At 33.0% G+C, this 21,980-nt stretch overlaps 1 protein-coding gene across 1 annotated transcript in view; it reads right to left on the bottom strand.

Moving 5' to 3' along the window:
- LOC133193495 (transformation/transcription domain-associated protein-like) overlaps positions 1-20,889 on the bottom strand; it is a 69,354-nt gene extending 48,465 nt beyond the window's left edge. Inside the window, exons 1-20 of the mRNA XM_061329466.1 lie at positions 20,773-20,889; positions 17,917-17,966; positions 17,408-17,518; positions 16,957-17,061; positions 15,660-15,743; positions 15,090-15,284; positions 14,598-14,764; positions 14,292-14,388; positions 13,740-13,878; positions 12,476-12,554; positions 11,868-12,072; positions 9,861-9,952; positions 9,399-9,576; positions 9,026-9,167; positions 8,419-8,560; positions 4,639-4,696; positions 4,482-4,535; positions 4,297-4,335; positions 455-551; positions 64-158 (exon numbers count right to left, since the gene is read on the bottom strand). Of these exons, the coding sequence (XP_061185450.1) occupies positions 64-158; positions 455-551; positions 4,297-4,335; positions 4,482-4,535; positions 4,639-4,696; positions 8,419-8,560; positions 9,026-9,167; positions 9,399-9,576; positions 9,861-9,952; positions 11,868-12,072; positions 12,476-12,554; positions 13,740-13,878; positions 14,292-14,388; positions 14,598-14,764; positions 15,090-15,284; positions 15,660-15,743; positions 16,957-17,061; positions 17,408-17,518; positions 17,917-17,966; positions 20,773-20,866 (2,223 nt within the window). The 5' untranslated portion in view covers positions 20,867-20,889. The remainder of the gene's footprint in view (positions 1-63; positions 159-454; positions 552-4,296; positions 4,336-4,481; positions 4,536-4,638; positions 4,697-8,418; positions 8,561-9,025; positions 9,168-9,398; positions 9,577-9,860; positions 9,953-11,867; positions 12,073-12,475; positions 12,555-13,739; positions 13,879-14,291; positions 14,389-14,597; positions 14,765-15,089; positions 15,285-15,659; positions 15,744-16,956; positions 17,062-17,407; positions 17,519-17,916; positions 17,967-20,772) is intronic.
- Positions 20,890-21,980: the final 1,091 nt, after the last annotated feature.

Consider the following 21,980-nt stretch of genomic DNA (forward strand, 5'->3'; position numbering starts at 1 on the left):
AACTTGCAGAAGTAATATATCATGGTAATCATGTGTTTTCTAAATTCTAACAAATTAACTTACCTTCAACATCTGTTCATTCTCATTAGCAAACAGAGACACTGAGCCAAACACCAGTTTAAACAACTTCAGATAGAGATTAGAACGGTCCAGATTGGCTGTAAACAAGAAGTCAGATATTACCAGCAACATTTCCTAATAATTTTATATTAAAAAGAATTTTCAACTAAAACAAATTAAAGATTATCATGGATATATTTATGGAGTGATTAAACGTTCATTATTAACTTTGATTTTTATTAATAACCACTTGGTTATATATGACCTGAATCATGTCAGACTTTTCATTCTTGTATTAAATGTATTCCAAGACTCGTATCTATATGTATAAAACTAATAAATTCAAGTAACTTCACTAAGAAAGCTCCCTTCACTGATTGCAGTGTTTACTTACATCCCATCTCCTCCAGTCTGGCCAGCAGGTAGTCAACAAGAATAGTGGCAAATGTGGCAGAGGTGGTAGGATTAGCCAGGAATGAATTGGCAACAATCTGAAAGTAAAAGCAGTGACAGTCAATCAAACCATATCACACAAACAAGAGGCCCAAGGGCCTTAACGGTCACCTGAGTACAATACAACAATTTAGAGGATCCATAGAGTATTAAAATGAAATGAAAGGTGAAGCTTTGTTGCCCAAAAGCAAGAAAAATAGGGTGATCAGGATCAACAAAATAATTAGTCTACTATTCATTAACAGTTCTTAAAACATTGCTGTGACGTCATGCCTTTGTTCTTGCAGTCTAAAAATTTACCTGTAGCCGTCCAATAATAATAATTAGCAGTCCAATAATATATTATCGGACGGCAGTGATAACAAAATCAGACAGTAGTTTAAAAACAACAACTAGAGTGAAATCAAAGTTTAATTTGTCCAGAAACCAAAAAAAAGTAGGGAGGAAAAAAATTCAGGGAAAGTGAACGCGAGGAAATTAAGTTGTTAAAAATAGCAAATCCAAGAAGAAACTGGAGTTTTAACCTTCCTCAAAAGTAACACTTTCCATTTGGTTTTTTGCAAAGCGTTTCGATACAGCACTGTGAATAAGCCAATTTAAATCCATTTCTGAAAAAGAACCAGTCTGCGAATATCTTCATTTAACGAGGTTTGTTCGCCAATGACCGCACTTTTAAAACCGAAGATTTTTATTATATCATCCAATCAAAATTTTAGATAAAAAACCGCATTTTTACTTTAAATGCATTTTGAAGATATCATCCAACACTGTATCTGTATCAATGTCAAATGCACTAAATAAAAAAAAAATATTCCGAATCATAAAAAAATCCTTCATCACCTGACCACTGTCCATAGTTCCTGCTAAGTCAAACGACTGCCATTGAGTGAATGAAACAAAAGAGTTCACTCACTGATTTTACTGTCTAAAGAAAAAAAAACTTTCTCTTTTCTTTTGTCTACTTATTAGACGATTTCAAGGTAGAAAACTATTGATGCCTGAACTCCTATTGTGTAAATATCGGACTCCTCCAGGTAACTTTTGGACATTTAAATAGCAATGTTTTAAGTAAGATATATGCCTCATACAATTCTATATGTAAAATTATCAGACTGTTTTCAGCCCAAACGGGCCTCAAACAGTCTGATAATTTTACATATAGAACAGTATTCGGCATATATCCATTACATAAATTAGGTTCTAATCTGTTCCCAATTTATCACTATCACCATACAGTATATTAACAAACTACCAGTACTTTTGTACTATTTTAATTCCTTGTTGTAATCTCTTACATTGGCCTCTCTTGGTCTTTGATGAACATTTAATAAGACAAGTTATTTTTGTCTCATTTTCATTTATCTATTACTTACAAGTCCACATGATCATTAAAACTATGAAAATACTTTTTGTATTATACAATAAAAATTCTTGCATAATTCTCTTATTCTATTAATTTTTCAAGTACATTATTTACAATGATTAATTATCAAAAGTAAACGGCGAAGGGGAATAACTCCTCTCAGTAGAATGCAAATTAATTGAGCCCTGGCTAGGACCAGAACACTTGACCAAATGGTCCATATGTTCAAAAATCTGGTAAAAATACCCTTCCTTATTACAACTTTTACACTTTTTGCCTCTGATATGCCCAAGTGCAGAGAAGATTTTTAAAGAAATAATGCATTTTCACTACAGATTCACTATATTATCAATAGAGCCCCTCCCCCCCCCCCTTTCACCACCGAGAAACACCAGAGCCTCTCACCCTGGGACCAGAAGTTTCAAGTTTGCTCATCATAAGTAATCACTTTGTTTAACTGCTTAACATTAAGGAGCAGACAGGATTATTTAATAGAATTAATGCATTTTCACTACATTATCAACAGCCCCACCTTTATACCAGCACATCTGACCCAGTGGTCATGCAATTCACTACTCTGGAAGAAGCACTCTTGCTCATCATAACTATATACTTAGCATCTTTGCTTTTTAACCAGAAGCAGAAAAGAATATTTTCCAAGAAATTTTGATTTTTCACTATATAATCAATAGAGCCCCCCCCCCCCCTTTTGACCAGAACCCTTGACCCTGGGGCCATGAAATTCACAATTTTAGAAGAGGCATCCTTGCATATCATAACAATGTACTTAGTTTGTTTAAATAGTACCCAGGGGCAGAGAAGAAGATTTTCAAAGAAATAATTCACCTTCACTGTAGGAGCTATATAGCCCCACCCTAGCACAAGAACCCCTGTCCCTGGGGCCATGAATTTCACAATTTTGGAAGAGGTGTCCTTGCTTATCATAACAATGTACTTAGTTTGTTTAAATAATACCCAGAAGCAGAGAAGAAGATTTTTAAAGCATTAATGCATTTTCACTATATAATAAATAGAGCCCCGCCCTAACATCAGAACCCCTGACCCAGGGGCCATGAAATTCACAATTTTGGTAGAGTTACTCTTGCTTATCATAACTATGTATTTAATTTGTTTCAATAATACCCAGGAGTAGAGAAGAAGATTTTCTCAGAAATAATGCACTTTCACTATATGATCTATATACCCCCCCCCCCCCCAGCACTAGAACCCCTTACCCTGGGGCTATGAAATTCACAATTTTGGTAGAGTCACTCTTGCTTATCATAACTATGTATTTAATTTGTTTCAATAATACCAAGGAGTAGAGAAGAAGATTTTTTAAAGAAATAATGCACTTTCACTATATGATCTATATACCCCCCCCCCCCCCCCAAGCACCAGAACCCCTGGCCCTGGAGCCATGAATTTCACAATTTTGGTAGAGTCACCCTTGCTGATCATAACTCTGTATCTAATTTGTTTAAATAATACCCAGGAGTAGAGAAGAAGATTTTCAAAGAAATAATGCACTTTCACTATACGATCTATATAGCCCCACCCTAGCACCAGAACCCCTGACCCTGGGGCCATGAATTTCACAATTTTGGTAGAGTCACCCTTGCTTATCATAACTATGTATTCAATTTGTTTCAATAATACCCAGGAGTAGAGAAGAAGATTTTCAAAGAAATAATGCACTTTCACTATATGATCTATATAGCCCCGCCCTAGCACCAGAACCCCTGACCTTGGGGCCATGAATTTCACAATTTTGGTAGAGGGCTCAATGCTTATTACAATCATGTCAACAGTTTGACTGCTTGATGTCCAGGAGTAAAGAAGAAGATTTTTAAAGATTGCATTAATTTTGATGGTTTTAGCCCCACCCCTCAGGCCCCAGGGGTCAGGGACCATGAAATTCACAAATTTTGTTCCCCTTCACACATAGATGCCATATGCAAAAATTGGCTGAAATTGGTTCAGCGGTTTCAGAGAAGAAGCTGAAAATGTTCAAATGTTAACACACGACGCACGACGACGGACGAAAACATATAGCAATAGGTCACCTGAGTGACTCAGGTGACCTAAAAAAGAACTGGCAATCTGAAAGGCAGATCACATTAGTAGTTTTTCTCTAAGTTAATAAGCCTGCAGTGAGCTATTAACTGTATTTAATTCCATCAATACATGTACATGACATCATCACATGTGTGCAGATGAGAATTTGTTTTTGTTTGTATTAATTACACAAGTACACCTACTGAAGTGGTTTTATAATTAAGAGATTCAGAGTTTATTTCTTTTCGACTTCTATCTCTTGATTGAAATGTGTATGTAAATCTTTTCAACGGCCAAGAGCAGACAACAATGACTGGATTGTGAAGTAAACAGATAAAGAAAGAGTTGTGTCCCTTAATTACCTGTAGAGCATAATTGTTGTGAATCCGATTCACCATGTACTGAAAAACATAACATATTCTATGAGGTGGTCTGTTATTATGACATTTACAAAGTAATTAAGAAGAATTATAAAAATTCTGGATATTACTTTTCAAATATATACTTTTTTAATTTTGAAACTTGGAAGAGCAAATGCATAAAGTACCTCAACAGTTGATGAGAAAATCTCTTTGAAAGTCAATGGATGCATCATCGTGAACTATAATAAAACAAAAACAACATATCATTTTCATACTCCCTACATACAATGTGCTAATACCTTAATTGTAGCAATCACAATAACATGGATCTGTGATACTCACCACTCCAGCAAAATGTTCCAGCACCTCCTTCTCTTCTTTAGTTCTCACTGTTTGAACCCTGTCAAGCCAAAATGAAAAAAAAATTAAATATGTAGTTTTTAGCTCACCTGAGCTGAAAGCTCAAGTGAGCTTTTCTGATCACATTTTGTCTGTAGTCCGTCTGTCTGTCTGTCTGTCCGTCCGTCTGTAAACTTTTCACATTTTCGACTTCTTCTCCAGAACCACTGGGCCAATTTCAACCAAACTTGCCACAAAGCATCCTTGGGTGAAGGGGGTTCAGGTTTGTTCAAATGAAGGGCCATGCCTTCTTCCAAGGGGAGATAATTAAGAATTGGTGAAAATTTGGTGTCATCTTTTAAAAATCTTCTTCTCAAGAACCATTGAGCCAGAAAAGTTAATGCTTAGGTGAAACCTTCATTACATAGTGTAGATTCAAGTTTGTTCAAATCATGACCCCCGGGGGTAGGGTGGGGCCACAATGGGGGATCAAAGTTTTACATAGGAATATATAGGGAAAATCTTTAAAAATCTTCTTCTCAAGAACAACAAAGCCACAGTTAGTCATATTGATATGGAATCATCCTCAGGTAGTGTAGATTCAAGTTTGTTCAAATCATGACCTCTGGGGGTAGGGTGGGGCCACAATGGGGGATCAAAGTTTGACATAGGAATATATAGGGAAAATCTTTTAAAATCTTCTTCTCAAGAACAACAAAGCCACAGTTAGTCATATTGATATGGAATCATCCTCAGGTAGTGTAGATTCAAGTTTGTTCAAATCATGACCCCTGGGGGTAGGGTGGGGCCACAATGGGGGATCAAAGTTTGACATAGGAATATATAGGGAAAATCTTTAAAAATCTTCTTCTCAAGAACAACAAAGCCACAATTAGTCATATTGTTATGGAATCATCCTCAGGTAGTGTAGATTCAAATTTGTTCAAATCATGACCCCTGGGGGTAGGGTGGGGCTACAATGGGGGATCAAATTTTTACATAGGAATATATAGGAAAATTCTTTAAAAATCTTCTTTTCAAGAACAACAAAGCCACAATGAGTCATATTTATGTGGAATCATCCTCAGGTAGTGTAGATTCAAATTTGTTCAAATCATGACCCCCGGGGGTAGGGTGGGGCCACAATGGGGGATCAAAGTTTGACATAGGAATATATAGGGAAAATCTTTAAAAATCTTCTTCTCAAGAACAACAAAGCCACAGTTAGTCATATTTATGTGGAATCATCCTCAGGTAGTGTAGATTCAAATTTGTTCAAATCATGACCCCCGGGGGTAGGGTGGGGCTACAATGGGGGATCAAATTTTTACATAGGAATATATAGGAAAATTCTTTAAAAATCTTCTTCTCAAGAACAACAAAGCCACAATGAGTCATATTTACGTGAAATCATCCTCAGGTAGTGTAGATTCAAGTTTGTTCAAATCATGACCCCCCGGGGGTAGGGTGGGGCCACAATGGGGGATCAAAGTTTTACATAGGAAGATATAGGGAAAATCTTCAAAAATCTTCTTCTCAAGAACAACAAAGCCACAATTAGTCATATTGATATGGAATCATCCTCAGGTAGTGTAGATTCAAGTTTGTTCAAATCATGACCCCTGGGGGTAGGGTGGGGCCACAATGGGGGATCAATGTTTTACATAGGAATATATAGGGAAAATCTTTAAAAATCTTCTTCTCAAGAACAACAAAGCCACAATTAGTCATATTTATATGGAATCATCTTCAAGTAGTGTAGATTCAAATTTGTTCAAATCATGACCCCTGGGGGTAGGGTGGGGCTACAATGGGGGATCAAATTTATACATAGAAATTAGGGATGGCAACGAATATTCGAACATTCGAATATTCATTCGATGAGTTGATATTCGAATATGAATTTAATATTTGAATATTCGGTGTTTTTTTCAGATTTCATAAAAAGAAGTACTGTGATTAATAAAGTTTGGTTAGAACAGTGCTGGAATTATCCCTGTTTAATTTACTAGCGATTAATTTCGATCGCCTGATTTCTTTGACTACTTTCTTATCTTATAGATTTACTAAATTACATGTAATTTGTTTTGAGTATAAGGTGTTAAAGAATTGTGCAATAATGCTTTATGTATAATACAAAACGTACTTGCATAGTTTTATTAGTTAAATACGATCGGATCTAGAATCGAGGACAACAAAATGAAAACCTTCTTAGAATGTCTAAAAGACGTGAATCGTATACTTATCAAAACAAATTTAATTGATCATTCAAATGAATGTCCAATAGAATTAGACTGTAATTAATATTGTAAAGGGCTCAATTTCAGAATAAATGATTATATATTGGGTTGTACATAATCCTGAATTTCATATTCATTATCGGGAAATTAGTTAATTATGTATAATTATGTTAATTATGTAGGAAAATTGTCGTTGGAAATATTTGTTTATATTTTAAAAACATTGTTTATCAAAGATTATAATTATATCTCTAATTAGGCAGATAATTGTAATTTATTACACATACTGAAATCTGAACAGTATACCGTTACGATTATCTTGCCTTTGGCAAGACGACCGGTTCCTCAGTTGGAGCTACTATAAATACACATGTTTCATTTGTTAAAATTATGCTTTTCTACATTTAAATCAATTATTTATTTCAAACATTGACAAATATCAAATTTCTTATTGTAAAAACAACTACAAAAGTCTTCATACAATTTTACTTCCAATATCTTACGCTAAACCTTTCATGAGAGTAGCTAGGATGTTGCATTTTAAAAATAAAAAGATTTAATTTATTTTATCGAATATTCGAATATATTCGAATACTTTCATTGAATATTCGAATATGAATCATTGCCAAAATTGACATCCCTAATAGAAATATATAGGAAAATTCTTTAAAAATCTTCTCAAGAACAACTAAGCCACAATTAGTCATATTGATATGGAATCATCCCCAAATATTGTAGATTCAAGCTTGCTCAAGGCATCCTCCAGTAGTAGGGTGGGGCCATAATGGGGGATCAAAGTTTTACAAAAGAACATATACAGAAAATATCCTTAAAAATCTTCTTCAATCTCAAGAACAACAAAGCCATGATCAGTCATATTGATATGGGAGCATCCTCAGGTAGTGTACATTCAACTTTGTTCAAATCATGACCCCCCCCCCCCCCCCCCCCAGGGTAGGGTGTTAGACATATTTAAAATTCTGTTTTAAAGAACAGCAAAATCATGATTAGTTATATGAAGATAGAAGCATCCTCAGAAGGTTTATATTCAATTTCATTCAAAACATGGCACCTTGGGGTAGGGTATGCCTAGAACAGGCAATCAAAGCTTTATATATGAATATATAGGAGAAATATAGGAGAAGAAATCTGCTGACAAAGAACAGCAGGGCCATATTGACCCAGGTGAGCGTTGTGGCCCATGGGCCTCTTGTTTTTTAAAAAGTGTAAGCTTCAAAAGTCTAAAACTTAACATTTCATACAAAAATTACAAAAAATGTAAAAAGAAGTTTCAAAATGAAGTTTACAATTCACTTTCTGAAAAAATTTTCTTCCTGTTATTATGATGTACTCTATTTTTATAAGGTAATACATGTATTTAATGGTTGAAACCTGAAGCCCATTGGATGCAAATTTCAGAACCAATATGATAATAATAGACACCATACAATACAATAATTTGCCCTGTAAATACAGAATACAGCCCTGTGAATACAGATTACCAGTATATTTGCATTTGCTCTAGTCTGTTTTGGTTACTTACACTGCTGGTCTGATGACCGCTTGACCATTAGCTCCGATATTGATAGTGTAGATGTCCAGCGCCTGCAAAGCAAACTTGACAAGACGGATGTAGACCAGGGCCTCCTTAGGCAGGAACTGCTTGTTCTGGACTGTAGCCGCTTCTGATAACATAGAATCTTAGAATATTCATAAATCAATTATACTAGTATATTTACTTGAATGTTGATTGACATTTTTTTACTCAGTGTATTACATATACTTAGCACTTATTTTTTCTCCTTATATTTCTTTTTTTTTTTATCTTCTGACATCATCAAATATGTTGATTGATTAAATACAAAAATAACTTTTCATTTGCAAGAACTTCATTACCCGAGACCCTACTGCTCATAAAAATTTCATTCTAGCATCAATAAACAATAAGCATGACAATTTTTTTTTCTTCCCTCATTAACGTCAAATAATTTTCATGTGAAAATGAGGTGTTGCCAAAATTTTGTGACCTATAGTAAATCAATAATTGATTAATTTAAAATATCCTAGTATAATTATAATTTTACCTATTAGGATTTTCATTGTAATATAACACTGTTATATATGTTTTATATAACACTCAAATTTCTCACCTGTCCCTACAGCCTTACAGGATACAATGCCCCAGGTGATGGTTTTAACTCCACACACTAGAGTCTTGACCAGACTTCTACAGTCACTGACTGAATAAACGCTGTACTGACTAGGAGTCACACCAAAACGGTTCTGCAGTGACTGTAAAATAAAATGTTTAAAATTTTGTGTAAAAAGCCACAAGCATCTTTGAATTCATCAATGTAAACAACTGTTTATAGAGTTTTACATGCAGTTAAGTACAGGCAAGATACATTACTATCTTAATTTGTGTGTAACACAAAATATCACAAGCCTGTTATCTCAGTTTCTATTTAAGTGAAAATTGGTATCCATAATTTAGGACAATTGATGTCCTTGACCCCCACTGACCTTTTCAGTCCATGCCTTGTCGGTGTCCTTGGTGGCTGTGTCTGCCAGTAGTGAGGCAGTCATTGGGGGCTTACTCTCCTCTACCGGAGTCTTAGGGGCCTCGACCTTGACCTCCACATTCTGTTTGGCATCAGTCAAGGTCGGTGTCTGTTGTGTAGGACTCTGTGGCTGCTGTTTGCTACAGTAGATAAATAAAGATTATGAACAATTTAAATCTTGGAACACTTTTTGTAACGAAATATAGATTTCTGTTATCATTTCTGTTTTGTTTGTGTAAGAAAAATTTATGGGGGTAAAATTTCCCCATTTGCTACCTGGGTATCAATCGCATTAGGTACAGGCATGTGCCTTGTGACAGATACTTTAATTTGTGATCTGATAACCTTGTTCTCTACAAATTTAATTTCATGACAATAAAAAAATTAATTTCCCAATCTACAGTGACTTGCAAAAAAACCTGACCATTTCTGTAGTATCTGCGGCAGCTGAATCTTGGCAATGGTTTTAAACTTCAGGACAAAAACTTCCAGCATTCTCATCAACAGTTCTCTCCCCTAAAATGTGAATTTAAATGTGAGCCGTAACCCCAACCCCAACAAAAAAAAAATTGTTTATAACTGCTCAAAAAAAAAAAATTTTTTTAAACAAAGATAAAATGCACAAGTATCAAAAATGCCAAGAAATCTTAGATTATGAAAAGAAAATTCTTAAAAAGTGCTCAGACTACTTTGTTGTTTTCCTCCATCAAACAATAGCATTCTAAATGCAATATAAACACCAAGAAATAAATATCAATTGAAAGTTTTTAACAATTTGCAAAATGGCTGAATGTTTCTCCATTTAGTCTTCCTTTTTGCTTTAAGGTATTAGAGGTGTAATACGCCATTTCCGGTAAAAATGACGGCATTTACTGAGGTGTCTGACATCGGCAGTTTTCGGAACACTGTACTTCGTAAACAAAAATGGCGTGTCGTCAAGACGGCCTAGGACGCTAACATAAAACATACACCAAATAAAAGGAATATAACTTAGCGGAGGAGAGAATAAATATGATATTACGTAGAAAACACGTTAATATATATTGTTAGACAAAATATGCAGTCAAAATGATGATACCTTCAAATACACACTTCATGGGTTTTTCCAACTTCTAAAAATGGCACCATTTTCGAAGAACGAACGAAGTATACCTTTCTTCAAAACTTCACATTCGCATCGCGATTTCTTGTGATACTCTCAATATCAGCAAACCGTTTGAGGGGGAAAATGTACGTAATAGGTACATGTAGTATTGCGTGCATTGTAGAAGTGACGTTCAATGTCCATGCGTAAAATATCTGAGATGTTCAAAATATATCAGTAAAACATAGAATGTAAATGTGTTTACAACTTTAAAGAAAAAATTTAATATTAGATATGGGAATAAATGATTTATTCTTGGTTGGGTTAGGGTGATTTTTGCTATTTTATTTACATTAATTTATTTATTTATTTTTACAGAAGTTTACTGTTTAGAAGGGGGGGTTGAATATTTTTTATTGATATTTTTTATCATGTGGGGAACAAATTATTTTTTTTTTTTTACCTTTTGATAAGTGTTTCTGTCAGTATATATTTTAGTCTACATTGTATAGTAATGTTTTGATCTGTAAAGAACTTCATGCACATGTAAGCTGCAAAAATGTAGGTCATTTTGCAAATCTTCGTCTGGGTCAAGGTCACTGTGACGAGGTCAATCTTCTGAACAAATGAATCTGACTAAAGTGAAGTGTATTCAATATGACAATAACCTGTTGTTTATATATGCTCATTATTTCATTAAGTATCACATATCCCATGACATTTACAAAAAATAATGGCTTAAATTTTTAGGGGTACATCGCTATGATACAGAATATAGATAAATATTGTGGATGGAATAAATTTTTGTTGTTGTTATATTATCACAAACACACTTTACACAAAATTGATATTGTTCTTTTATTGATCTTTCCTACCATATTTTATTTTGACAGAATATTACAAACGGTTTTATGAAAAAAGTCGCCAAAATTGTCACTCAAAGTAGACAAGTTTCAATTACAAGTATTCATATATCATACCTGATGAATTTGAACTAAAAAGAATGCATATATACAATCTGTACTGCTTAGTGTTGCAGCTGAATACATGAAACATTCAACTGTTTGCGACTAACTAGAATAGAGGTAAAAATTACATCTGTACCTTTTGTCTATTAAAGGTGCACCAGTGGTTAGAGGGTACAGGTATGAAAATAAGTATAGAAAAATTATGTTTGGACAGAATTGCATGAAACTTTGGGAAATATTGCCTGAAGTGTTGTCCATTATAACTAAACTGAATTTAGTCATATTCAAGGTCATGACCATTACACCCTTAATACCTTAATTACATAAATTTATTAGTTTAATACACAAAACACACTTTAAAACTGGTCAATTAACTTACATTTCCGTTTTCTGCCTCACTCTTGGCTCTGATACACTCCACAAGGTTCAGCAGAAGTTTACAGGACATTGTCTGGATACTGCTGGGGAGGGATTCATCATGGACATTCTTAGAAAACAGATTGACTGCCATTGATAGCTCTTTCAGGGGCAGGGACTGACGCACATGATGGACTAAGTCAGCTAGTGTACTGTAGGCCAGGGGGCTGTCAAAGGAATAAGCAATGGAATTATAAATACAGATTCTAATATCCGGTATCTAATGATACATTGGAATTCTTTTTATACAACTGAATTAAATTTTCATTTGAAAAAACATGTCTCACAAGAATACTAATTACACATTAAGTCATGATTCAAATCTTACTGAATAAAATTGATTTTCCTCTGGAGGTAACACTTGGAACATTTATTATTACACAAAATTTTATTGTTGATGTATAAATTTAAATTCCGTACCAAAAATTTACACTGCCCAGTACATGAACAAAGTAAACGTTAATGTTAAAAACACTATTTGAGCAATACAAGCAGTTTTTATCATGTTTATAGACAGCTAATTGGACAAAAAAAAACCTGTTTCATCCACTACACACAAATATAACACACCGTAAAGATTCATGAGTTGTCCATCCTGATCCAATCAAAATCTTCTCATCAAACAGTTTGTCAATGACCTGCACAAACTCTGTAGAGAGAAAATAGTTACATTTGGCTCTGCTATAAGAAAATAATCAAGAGAAAACTGCATCTACAGTATTTTTTTATTTAATTTAATAAATAGTGAAGCAACAACCATCAATGTCTTCTCCTTTATATTTCTTCCTTCCGATTTCAAAATGACTTTATAAATTCAAAAAAAAAAAACAATATGCTAAGGGAACTAGAATTTTAAAGAGTCAAAGTGAATTTTTTTTTTTTTTTTATAATTTGTCAGTTGCACAGAAATGAGTCTAAGCAAAGATTCTACTTCCAGGCTATGCGAAAGTCTGAAATTTTTACAGGACATAAGGTCTGGTAAAAATATATATTTTACCAGACCAAGCATTTACTTACCAGACCGACCTTTTTTCTTAAATTCAATCATACATCATTATGATACAGAGATTGAAAAAAGGAGGGGGGATTCTCACTTAAATTGAATCTCAAATAGATCCAGATTTGAGATTATTAAAAAATTGTTTTATTGATATGAACAAGCTTACTATAAATAATTTTCCTTTTTAAAAGGTAATATACAATTCCACACAATTTTCTCTTTTTCTGGTTATTTGACACGTACGAACGAAATAAACATTGTCAAAGATTTTTTTTAACTTAAAATGCACTTTAAAATATATTTATTTCTTTCCTGAAGTAACTCATTACAGTTACTCTTGTTTAATAATGAAAATAATTTCGCCCAACCGAATCTACATATGAGCTATCTATGGATCTATATTCCATGACAGAGGAAATTCGAGTTAGAAATAAACGATCATGACAGGATTCCTGGAGATTAAAATTAAACATGTATTACTGCTAAATGGATCAAATGAAGGATATGTGTGGACAATGAGGCCATATGTACAAGTAAATTAAGATTTTTTAATTAGGCCTTAATTTTTCATCGGACAATCGATCCTGTATCCTGAATTTTTTTACCGACCCGAACCAAATTTTACCGGTAAAAACCGACGGTCCGGTGACTTTCGCACAGACTGTACTTCATGCCAATTTGTACACATCATGCTGAAATTTGATTTCTGAAAATCACAGCACAAGGTGATCCAAATCTTTTATGCAAAGGTACATTGTACACTACATCCTGTAAAAATCCCTCATATATTTTACATTCTGACAGTAAAATTAATATTTCACAAGTGCTTCTTACTGTTTCTGAGGTCTGTGGCCAGTATGTGCCGGGCTGCTATCAGTAACTCCTTCCTTAGATGGGCCACTTCCTGCGGGCAGAATTCTAGCAATCCAAGAAGTCCACTCACCATGTGATTGGCATGCTGCTGGACTTGTTCCTAGAAATCATGGTGGAATAAAAATACTGTGTATGTATTCCAAAAGGATGAACATACAATATAAAATGTAAATACTTCAAACTTAAAACAAATTTTAGAAAGCTTTTCAATCAAATCAAAATCATTACAACAAATCTATTTTCTAAATTAAACTGAACAAACCAGAATAAGTCCTAAAGCTGACATAAAGATTTACCTATTAAAGCTGACAAAAACTTACCAAATATTCATCTAGTAAAAAAAATTCTGCAGAAAGCATTTGGAGCTTTCAAATCATTTTTTAAAATCTTTAGCTGCCAATGTTTCATATGATCCTAATTGTGCTTTCAATTTGAAACTTTTTTTATTACCACCACTCAACTGTATCTTTAAAACACATGAGAAGTAAATCATAAGTTGTGTAAATTATCAACCTGATAAATCCTGATGATGTAAGCTAGGAATGAAAGAGTTTTGATCTGAGCGGCGATGAAATCCACAAACACCTCCTTATTGAATGACGGACTGGTCCTGGAAATCAAAGTAAACAATTACTAGATGGTCTGTATTCAAGTTCCAGCTGTACACACTAGAGAATGGGATTAGTATTCAGCGAGAAACATTGAAAGAGAAAGAGAAAAAATGAAAGGAAGAAAACAATACAAAAATAGAAAGAGAATGCCCTAAACACACACGAGAGAGAGAGAGAGAGAGAGAGAGAGTGGAGGCAGAGTATTTACTTGTGAGTGGCTGAGGGTTGTAGTGTAATGGTGTTCATGATCAGGGGAATGAACTCTGCAACTTCCTGGTGTACATTAGGTTTGTACAGTTGGTACATGAGGACCACTATAATGGGTAACTCGGCCAGCACCTTCAGTGACAGGACACCACGGGGGATAATGTTGTACTGAAATCAGTAAGGTTTAACTCGTTAACCTGTATCACATTGTAGTGTTTAATAAAAATAAGTGCACATGCACCAGACAAACTGTGTACCTTCATTATTAACAAGACTTGATATCCATATTGCAATATATAATGAGCATTTTTTTTTTTTTTTAAAAAAACATATCTAAATTCTTCAGACTCTATGATCATAATCTCAAAAATAATATGAAGTTGTGACATTTTGAGTAAAATTATGTCAAGAGGCATTTTTGCTACAAAAAAATCATTCACAAGCAAGTTAACCAAAATATCATGATTTTTGACATGATATAATGATGGCATACTGATATGTTCTGATTGTCGGCGTTTTTCTTGTCTGTTAGGATGGTTGTCGTGGTGAAGGTCTCCTGCAGTATGGTATCGACATTGACCTCCGTAACGTCCTTGACCTTAATCTGACTGCGAGGCTCAAAAATTTTGGTCAGGTGACTAGGAATGGTGTTGTAGATAGTTTTCACAAACTGAAGGAAGTCTTTAATCTGCAAAAAATAACACATCTGACTTTAATTTTAACACATACTGGTACTATCATTTTGACACTGCAATGCCCATTACATTTGACAATATACCTGTACTACTAATAGCTAACAGTACAAAATATGCTTCCAGTAAAAACGACAAAAATAATAATCATTCAAATCTTACCTTAGCAACAAATATTTTTTGTAACAAAGTACATTGTTACAAATTCCCAGTAAAAAAAGAATAATGTAAACAATTCTAAACTATGTGAAAACAATGCAGTGTTGACATTTTTGGAATTACTGACGTAAGGCTTCATCAGGACAATTTTTCTATACAATTTTTTTTCAAAATTTCAATCATTTTGTGTTCAGTAGAGTTGATTTTTTTACCTCCTCGTTCATCTGTGGTCTGTACTGTTTGTGTAGCTCTATTATAATACGTAAACAAACCAAGACGTTCTCCTCATTCTCAATCTATAAAAGACACAGGGGTACATACTAATTATTTTTAGAAATCGGTAGGGGAAGAAAGTAGTGCACTAAAATGGAACAGTTTGAAAGAATTTGAATTGTCAGATGTATTCATGCCCTGAATTCTTGAAATTCCCTACTTTTAATTTCATTTTTAGATGTTTTAGAGAATGTGCATTTTGCTGGAAAATGAATCTGAAATGCCACCTCAAGATTTTAACCAGTGTGGAGAACTTGATGAGCTTTCATTTGAGTAGTGTCCCATCCTTCAACAAAAATTAAGGGAGAAGCTCTGTGAGATTACATTAAAATTGTCGCCTATGGAAAATGTACATGTATTAGTGGACTGTACACACATTGGAAAGAAAACTGCATTTCAAATGTTTATGTTTTACATTATATTCCATGTCCTAAATTGCAAGGAATGTTAAACCTACTTGTATGGCATATTTTTGACAGGGATTTAGTAAAGAAAAAATTAATTCATTTTTAGGAATACATATGTCTTATTGAGTTTGAATATAGAGGGCAGGTTCAATCTAAAACTTCACTGATTTTCAAGTATACCTGTGAGTTTGAACATGAGGGGCAAGGTGAGTAATAAAATGTATGTGATTTTCATGGATACCTTCAAGAGTTGGAACAAGTGGGACAGGATCAATTTAAAACCTAAGGCCTAAAATGAAAATTTGTTTGCAACTGCCTACCGACCCAATGAAAATGCACTTTTTATCAGCTATTTTGTATTATTATTTTTTTTTTTAGTTTCAAGTTTTCAGGATTTTGAAACTGTTTCATTTTGTATTTTTGATTTTTGTTTTATCAATCAGTAGTTTATAACAAGTGGAGCTCGCTTATGTTTAGTTGATAGCCTATTTTTGTTGAATTTTAACAAAAATCTGAAAACTACATTTTTTTTTTCAAAAAAAAAAATATACCTACCTTCCTACCTACCTACCCACTTTAAATATTATAGGTCAGCAACTGCAAACAAAGATTTTTTTAAGCCTGGCCTAAACAATTTCTAAGGACCTTTAACAGTTTTAACATAAGGAACAGAATCAATGTAAAAATTAAGCAATTTTCAAGGATAACTTCAAGAGTTTGAACATGTGGGACAGGATCAATTTAAACCCTAATCAATTTCTAAGGACCTTTAACAGTTTTAACATGAGAAACAGAATCAATGTAAAAATTAAGCGATTTTCAAGGATACCTTTAAGAGTTTGAACATGAGTGAAAGGATCTGTTGGACATATTTCTTCAGGTGTTCATTGCTAGGAATGCGGTGAATTATCTCCAGCAGTAACTTTCTCAGTTGCTAAAAAATCAAAACATAAACAGCTAAGTCTCATAGAGAATTTCTGTTCCCTAGGATGATCTTTCTTTTTAGCATACTAGTAATTGATTTCAGAAGTTTATGAGAATCAAAATAAATGAATTTTTCTCCTCATATATGTTTTTCAATACTAAGGAATACATTTCACTTCAATTATGAAAAATTATAAGATTCTCTTTTCCTCCTCTTTATTTTCTTTATTTTCAACATGTCAAGATTTTGCTTCCTAAGACTGACATGGCTAAAATAATGACTCTACAGTCTGATGATCGATTAACAGTTGCTTTGAACATTGTATAAATATTAATAAACAGCATGGATCCTGAACCTGCATGTTTTGTTCTGCAATGAACTGAGGCTCCCCTTCATCTAGGATCTTGAGGAAGACCTTCAGAGCCTCACCCAGAAACTGTGAGTACTGGGGGGACAGTACAACACTCTGTAATGAGAGGACAGACATTTCATTAGAAGTACTTCTACATATAGCACATGTGATCATTATTAACTTTGAAATTTAAGAATATTTGTCATGCAGTAGGTAGACTGCATACTTATGTGAAAATGATCATGTTTATTTTCAGTGATCTTTGGAATTGCTTCAAGGGAAGAAAAAAAATGGAGGAAAATTATGATTAATATGATTACAATTTTTATAAAAATTTCATCAGCTTCACAGATTATGATCACTTTCATTTCCTTATTGTAATGGAATTTTAGTCAAATATACTTTTGTCTACTGATTATGCCACCAAAAAGAAAAGTAATATTGATATGCAGTCTTATGAAAATAGTTAACAAGTTCTACAAAGCATGATAAATACATGTATAAATACTTACTTCAAAGTTCTCACTGAGTTCTTGAGCTGCCTTCAATTTCTTCTCAACAACTGAAACATATAATACAAGTAGTCAAACTTTGTGTGAAAAATCAGTACACGTAAAAAGTGATCAAAAGATAAATAGAATGTATACATTGTATCAATCAATGATCTTTTTTTTACATACGGCTTTTTTAATATTTTAAATGTATCATTAATTTATTATATGTACTTGACCCATGTAAAGAATGATAATTATAGGCATTTATGCCTGCTGTTTGATCCAATTCATGTTTAATGCATAAAATATTCATAATTTTTAAAACAAAAGAAAGTTTTCCGTGTTTATTGACACGATAATTATAAATCTTTACTCAAACTGTGTGGTCAGATCTTATCAGCAGTATACCGTCATGTCTGCCTCAACCCAAAACAAAAGGGGAGTCAGATCGCCAACAACAAATTTGTTAATCATTCCACAAAATATTAATTTCATTTCCAGTAATTCAATTTTCTTCTCAACACTGTTGATGTTGCATCATTGACATAAGTTCAATTTTTAATCCTAAATCACAAGTTTTTTTGGAAACAAATCATCATATTTCTTTATCTGGTGAATAAAAGTGGGGGAATGAAATTCCGTTCCTTGGAGAGTGATGTACAATTAATCTGTATTAAGCTTTACTATAGGATAGCAAAATATTTAATGCAAAATTTTGCATACAATACTGATGTAAGTCAGTGATTCATCTTAAAACGGTAATCATTGGGTCCAAAGGACCCCTTTTAATGACAACAATGAGTCCCATGCCAAAATCAATGTGTCCAAATTCAAGGGTACTGTTTGTTAGATATCACATAGGAAATTCTGGTGAAATATAAAAAGGTATTTCATAAAAGTGCAAATTTTCTACTGTAACTGTGAGTGGTTTATACCATCATTTGGAAGTAAGAATATATGATATATGAAAGTAATATATTGTCAACTGTGCTGCTTGGTTCTATTTTTAGATCATAAATATGATCTCACAAATAGGCTAGCTTCAGTCATAAAATACACAGAAGCAGGCCAGCAAATTAAGTAGAGAAAGTTTTAAAAAAAAAAGACAAAAGAAAAATAAACAGAAAGAAGAATGATCAAATACTTTTTAGCTTATTATACTTCTAAGGAAAAAATTAAATGATAAATGTTACAACTAAAATACAAATACAAATGTATACGGTTCAGAAATGTTCCAAAGTAGACATAATGAACTATGCTATCTAACTTTCAAATATTTTCTAATAATTGCTTATTAACTGCAATTTAACAGTGAAGTGTGAATTCTGACCTATTGTTGGCAACCTCATACCATGCCTATCACTAAGCACATGGATACGATGCAATCAACCAAGTTTTGAATCAGATTGTACCGAAATAATATAAAACAATACATGTCTTTTATAATTTATTGCACCCAGTGGGATGCACATTTATTGAAATAATGCCTCCTGAGCAACACTGATGTGTAATTTAGGATGCAGACTAGTGTTGCAAAATTGGACAAATTTTACTACTGCTTATCAAATTGAATTGGTAGCACAGTGATTCATTTTGATGTGCGTCCTGCGTAAATTACGCACAAATTTTTCCCAGGACGCATTATTTCAATAAATGTGCATCCCAATGGACGCAATAAATTTATAGAAGGACATGTACTATTTTAAATTATTTCGGTATAATCTGATTCAAAACTTGACTGATTGCATCATATCCACGTGCTAAACGACATGCATGAACGATTTTAACAGGTAGGTCTACAAGGTTGCCAACAACTGGTCAGATTTCACAACTCAAGTTAAAAGCAATTGTCAGAAAATATTTGAAAGTTAGATAGCATAGTTCGATTATCACTGATTATGTCTATACAGTGGAACGTTTCTGAAGCGAATACTATACATTTGTACCTTCATATTTAAGCTGTAACCTGTATCATTGGTTTTTTTTTTCTTTTCGTTTTTTCCTTACAAGCTAAGAAGTATAAAATTTTAATTTAATCATTTTTATTTCTGACTATTTGTCATTTCTTCTTAAATTGTTTTATTTTCCTCTTTCTGCTTCTATGCATTTTATGACTGATACAATGTGTGAGATCGTATGTACGATCTAAAAATAGAAACAAAGTGCACAGTGGACAATATATTATTTTTATGACACAAAATCAAGTACTCTTACTTGGACAATTGATAGTAAAAGTATAAATCACTCACAGCTACAATAAAACATTTGCACTTTCGTGCAATACACTTTTTTTTATTTCACCAGAATTTCCTCTGTAACATCTAATATACGGTCCCCTTGGATTTGGACGCATTGATTTTGGCAGGGGACTCATTGTTGTCATTAAGAGGGGTCCTTTGGACCCATGATAACCATTTTCAAAATGAATCACTGGTAGCATACAATCGATTATATGATAGATATTTTGAACAGTCAACTTTAATTTAAAAGGTAAATAAAATAGCGTTAACCATGAAATATTAAGATATCCTCATAAATGAAAACAATATTTCAATACAAATCTGTGAGACTAACTTCAATTGATGCTTAGTGGGAAAATTTATCCGCCATTTGTAAGAGAAATAGAGGAACATCCCCTGATAATGTAAGAAGATATATAAGAAAATATTTTGAAAAAAAAATTTAGAGACTATCGATTTTAAAATTTTCTATCGATTGTTGCCAATGTGCTTCCTTTAGCAACGATTTCTCAATAGTCAGCAACTATCGTAACAACACTAATGCAGACCAAAATGAATGGCTGGTTAGTACTGAATGTTTTATTACTAATTTGGACTTTTTTTTTATAAGAGTCCTCAGAGGTCTGATACTTACTCCCTGGGGTGGGATCTGCAATGAGAGCAACGTATGACCTGAAGGTCGTAAGCTGACCTGTGACATCATGGGGGCTCAATGGAGATTGCAACATTCTGAACTCTCAAGGTCTGAAATAGATTTTATTCATCAAAATATAGTGTTATTTTTAAGCACTTTTCCAGCATTTTTAAGGTCATTTTTAAGCACTTTTGGACAATACACTAATGCAAATATAATAATTCCTTCTTCTAATTAATATATATCATACTAAGTTCTATCTTAATTATCTCTAAAAGTAGAATATTTTGCATCAACGACAGAATATGCTCTAAACGTGTTATACACTGAAATGTGCAAAATGGACAACTTGAGTTTTTCAAAATTTTGGGTTGACATTTTTTAAATTTAACTTCACATCTTAATTTACCAGTAAATGACCTTTCTTTACCATTATGAAATGAATTTAAAAACAAAATCTGATTGAAATGTTTCAAACGTTTCATTACAGTCACTGTTGGAAGATGTGCTTTTTATTCCTATTTTCCAATACACTTTATTCACGTGTTGCAATGTTCTTCCAATTCAACCTGTAATTAAAAACATGGCCAAACTTTACAAACACACGATATCTATATTAAGTCTTAAAAATGCGCGTCATTTTCAATCAAAAAACCATTAAAATACGTCAAGATTTCCTCTGTGAAAGTTTGAAATTCCTCAAGAAAAGATTATTTGATAACTTCAAAAACATCTTAAATAAACTAATCTGAAAAAATACATACCATAATTTCCCTATAATGACTTATGTTCGCTCCATATTGAAAGGTTAATTTACTTAATTCTAAACAAACAAAATTAACTTGAAGAGGCCTTGAAGAAGGTGCCATTTTGATAATAACTTTTAAAACCTCTGCGAACAAATAACGTTATTCCGTCAAATAGTATTTGATCATCTCTTAAGTTATTTATTAATTTCAAAACAATAAATCAATTAATTTAACATCATTTGAATTCAATTATATATAATTATATATAATTTTTTGGGTATCTTAATCTTTTTAATATGATAATCTATCACTTTCAACGGATTCATGTTTCCATCTATGGTTCAGATTTTATTTTTTAAGTAAAGCGACATCTGTCGGACGACAGAAAAATTAATCAATAAACCAAATTGTTTGCCCTTTCAGAAGACAAATCACACGACATTACAGGTTTTAAACATG

The sequence above is a fragment of the Saccostrea echinata genome, unplaced genomic scaffold (genome assembly GCF_033153115.1).
Source record: "Saccostrea echinata isolate AGI-Se365-2 ecotype Australia unplaced genomic scaffold, CSIRO_AGI_Sech_v1 ptg000027l, whole genome shotgun sequence".
NCBI lineage: Eukaryota > Metazoa > Mollusca > Bivalvia > Ostreida > Ostreidae > Saccostrea > Saccostrea echinata.